This window comes from Rutilus rutilus, assembly GCF_951802725.1.
Source record: "Rutilus rutilus genome assembly, chromosome: 4".
Classification (NCBI taxonomy): domain Eukaryota; kingdom Metazoa; phylum Chordata; class Actinopteri; order Cypriniformes; family Leuciscidae; genus Rutilus; species Rutilus rutilus.
Genome location: NC_140212.1, coordinates 29945512 through 29949932, shown reverse-complemented (window position 1 = coordinate 29949932; position 4421 = coordinate 29945512). Strand labels below are relative to the sequence as shown.

Here is a 4421-nt window from a genome sequence, read left to right as displayed (position 1 = left end):
GATGTAAACATCCCACTGCAGTCACAGTATCCAGCCGACGCTTGTTAAACACGGAAGTAGTTTGGCATTACTTTGCCATAGTTCGCTCGCCCATTCACGGTCTCACAGGGAAACAATGTTGCACCGCGGCTCAGTTAGCGTCGGCTCATCCACTCACTATTAAAACAAACATTCGCTTGGCATACTAAACCCCAGTGAGAACGACAGTCAAGGAAAATGCTTTTGAACTGACCTGCACACTCAAAAACAGCACCTGAATCACTGATTCACCACACCAGAGCCAGCAGTAAATTGACACGGTCCCGGTCTAAGGACCCCAGGTGTCTATAAGCCTGCTTCCATCGCGTTAAGTGGTTTACTAAATGCCTGCTCCACCCCCACAATTAGTGACGTGATTAAACATAAAAATAAAGAGTCAAAGAAAGAGTGAACTGAAGCAGGCTTGTGCAAAATTCAGAATTTCAGAATTGGCCTCCATTCAATTCATGAATTGGAATTTGAATTGAATTTACTCCGCCCCACAGGACGTTGAATTGAATTTGAATTGGAATGACAGGAAGTGGAATTAAATTCATGGCAATTCAAAGAAATTCCACACAGTCACACAACAGAAAGAATGTGTTGAGTCTCGCATGCATTCAGTGTTAGGAAGGTTACTCTGGAAATGTTATTGCTTACTGTTATTAGTTACCCATTATAAATGTGGTTTGGATTACTTTATTTGGATAACTTTATCAATGCAAAGCAATTTTGTTTTAAGTTGATTAGTAACTAATTGAATTAAACATTTTACATCAGTAATACAACTAAATACAATTACATTAATTTTGTAATTTACAGAAATTTCACAGAAATTTCATTTCATGTAACTGTTTACTCCTCAACCCTGCATACATTTTGTTCTAAAATAGATATTGATCAAATTTTTGAAATAAATTACCCCCTCAATGTTGTTTAATTAGTTTTGTTCCAATGTAATTTTCATTTCAAAGTAATCATACAAACACAAAGTTGTTGTAAATGCAGTTATCATTTATTCCAATGCAAAAAATTACTGAGCAACACTGTTGCATCTAATTCTCAATAGCTCCTCAAATGTTTTTTCATTGAGTCTGCACCTTTCTGGTCTGAATATCTTTCCTGCAACACTAAAAATTCTCTCAACAGGTGCAGAGGAAGCTGGTATGGCAAGATATTTACATGCAAGTTGAGCTAGGGCAGGAAAACGGCTTTGGTTTTCTCTCCAATAGACCAAAGGATCAGTATCCTCTGTAAGACAAGGGGTACTCAAGTACACAGGGACCTCATGTGGGGCTGTGTCAGATGGCATTGCAGATTGACTTTTCATGTAGGAAAACAGTTTTGGGCGTTTCTTTGGTGGATCACTGCCATTCATGGTTGCACTCCCTTTTGGGGAGGCAGACTCAACTTTTTCAGTGAGAAGGTTTTTGATTATTACCTGCTCTTCACCAACACACCAGTCCAACTTAAACCTTGGGTCGAGTGTGGCAGCCACCTGGAAGCATTCCATGTCTTCAAATTTTGTTAAACGTCTTTCAAGTGAGGATTGTAGAGTTGAGACAAACTTTTTATTACCGGTCATCTTCATGTTTTTGATAGCATGCCTTAAGCCCCTGACACAAGGGATGATGAAGCTGGAGGTTACTATTTTCTCAGCCTGGCATCTGTCTGTAGCTTCCTCAAAGGGTTCCAATACCTCACAAAGCTCCTGGATTATTTTCAGCTCATATGATGTCAGCTGGATGGGGCAATGGAGCTCAGCAAGTACATCACTTGGGACATTGAGAACAGACCTCAGCATCTTTAACTGGCTATTCCAGCGAGTGGCATTCGCAGGCTGAAGTTTGTGCCCTCCGTCTAGGGCATCAGTAGCCAGTGTGGACTTGTGACAAAAAGAAACAAGTTTTTGGACCTTTCCTAGTAAGTTTTTTATGGAGCCAGCATCATCCATTGCATCACGAACCACAAGCTGAAGAGTGTGGACAAAGCATGAGCTTCTCTCTGGTGGGAAGTAGACCATCTCCTCTTCAACATTCACCACTTCAAAATCAGATGTCTCATCCTGCTCTTCCTCTTCACTTTCAACAACATGCATTGGTGGGAAGAGGGTGAATGCCTTTATCATGTTGGAGGCATTATCAGTCACAATGAATGACACTTTGTTCTGAATATTGTAATTTTGAAGAACATCTTCATAAATTCTACAAATGTTTTCAGCTGTATGCCTCCCTTTAAAACGCTGACAGCTCAGCATTACACTCTGCAACATGAAATCTATAATGAAATGGCCAGTCATTCCAAAAAATGACTTCATTGATCGGTTTGACCAAAGATCTACTGTCAGGCAAATATGCTCAGTTTTTTCCATCAGATTAATCAGATGTGATTTTACAGTAGCTGAGCGCTGAGGGATAAGGTCCTGGCTGAGAGCTCTTCGGGAGGGCATTGTGAAGGAGGGTTGGGCCAAATGCAACATATTAATGAAATCCTTATTTTCAACAGTACAGAGAGGGAGGAGACCATTTGCAATATATGTAACAACACTATCAGTAAGAGCAACTTGTTGTCTATTAGTTGATGACCACTTAGAGCTGGAACTGGCTGTTTCAGAAGGATTACCATGATCTTCATTCTGGTTTGGCTGTATTGTGTAATCGCTGGTTTCACAGTACATCAAGATTTCCTGATGTTTTTTCTGTAGGGAAAAAAATACCTCAATGTATATTACTCTTTAACAGAACAAATATTTCTATTAATTCCACAATTGGCAATAATTGTTTTCTTGATTTACAATAAGTAATAAGTAAAAATTGTGCTTGCATGCTTTTAAACACATATGATATCCAGTGTTTGGGGTAACTCCTTACAAAGTAATGCCATAATAATATAATCATATTTGGCAGTAACTGAGTAATGTAGCACATTAATATTACTGTTACTGTTGTGTTGAGTTAAAGGTGTGTATAACCCTTTATGAGCTATATGCCAGGCTCTTGCTGTGTTGCACAGTAATGTAATGAGTAGAGTAATGAGTTACCATAGAGAATAACAAGTAAGGTAATGCATCATGGTATTTTTAAAAGTGAATAATGTGTATTACACGTTCTTGAGTAGTGACCCCAACACTAGTTATATCAAATATCAGTTGCATAAATACCATCAAGAGATGGTTTTCAAAATCTGTCTGTTAACTTACTTGTAGATGCCTTTTGAAATTTGAAGTAGCCTTGACAGAGCCACAGACTGGAGCACTGCAGTGCTTGCATATGGCTCTGTGGTTTCCAGAGGTTCTTGATGGAATTGGTTCTTCAAAATGAACTAGTACAGATGACCTTTTATGCCTGCTATTATTTTCCATGTCGCTGTTGTTACAGGTTTCAAATCTATCAACCTTTGTAATCTGAAGTTGTAAGGGACTTCTGAAACTTAAAAAGTCCATCAAATTGTGCTTTCAAACAAATCACAAATGTCCACCTGAAATTATTTAGCAACCATTTTAAATATTTGGTTAAAGTAAAGCATTCTGGGAAATGGAGTCATGTTCCATCATGTTACACAAAATTACAATTACAATAAATCAAACTTAATTATTTCTTCTATGACTAGAGCTTTTAACATTCATTGCTGGGGGAAAACATATCCTTTTAATGTAATCTGTACAAGTAGTTCAAACTAATATCATTTATAATGCAATCATTTCTGACATATACTGTAAAGCTTCATTGTTAAACACTTCACTTAAAATATGTATATGAATTTCTTTGAATTTTTATTGAATTGCAATTCTGCTTCATTTAATTCAAATTCGAATTGTAATTCTAGATCCTGTTTTTGACATCAATTCAAATTCAATTCAAATTCAAGAATTGAATTGGAATTAAGGAGTCATTCTCAATTCAATTCTGAATTGTGCACAAGCCTGAACTGAAGGATCCTAATCCTAACCTGGCCCACAGGCTACACCCATAAGACCTCTGTTCATCTTCGGAACACAGTTTAAGATATTTTAGATTTAGTCCGAGAGCTTTCTGTCCCTCCATTGATGTATGTATGGTATACTGTCCATGTCCAGAAAGGTAATAAAGATATCGTCAAAGTAGTCCATGTGAAATTTGCCGTGTGATGTATGATGCCAAAATGACTATTCAGGCTTTATCTCTGCAATGCCTTGACATATTGAGACCAGACAAGAGTCACTTCACTCTGACCACACCACATCAATTTCATAATTGTGCCACCTATTGGTCAAAAGTGATCATATTATTAGTGACTGTATATGTGATTATTCAGCCATTTTGCCTAAAATCCTCTTAAAATGTCTTTAATTGCTCCTTGCTACAGTTGGTCTGACACTCCCAGCCATGTTGGCATGTCTTATCGTCTTGCGCTTGTCCCCGATA

General features: G+C 37.8%; 1 protein-coding gene across 1 annotated transcript; it reads right to left on the bottom strand.

Moving 5' to 3' along the window:
* Positions 1-891: 891 nt before the first annotated feature.
* On the bottom strand, positions 892-3938 carry LOC311289704 (zinc finger BED domain-containing protein 4-like). The gene is made up of 2 exons (XM_084407932.1): positions 3218-3938; positions 892-2716 (listed from the first exon to the last, which is right to left on the bottom strand). The coding sequence occupies exons 1-2, from the start codon at positions 3458-3460 to the stop codon at positions 1052-1054; spliced, it is 1908 nt and encodes a 635-aa protein (XP_084264058.1). The 5' UTR covers positions 3461-3938; the 3' UTR covers positions 892-1051.
* Between the last annotated feature and the right edge of the window lie 483 nt (positions 3939-4421).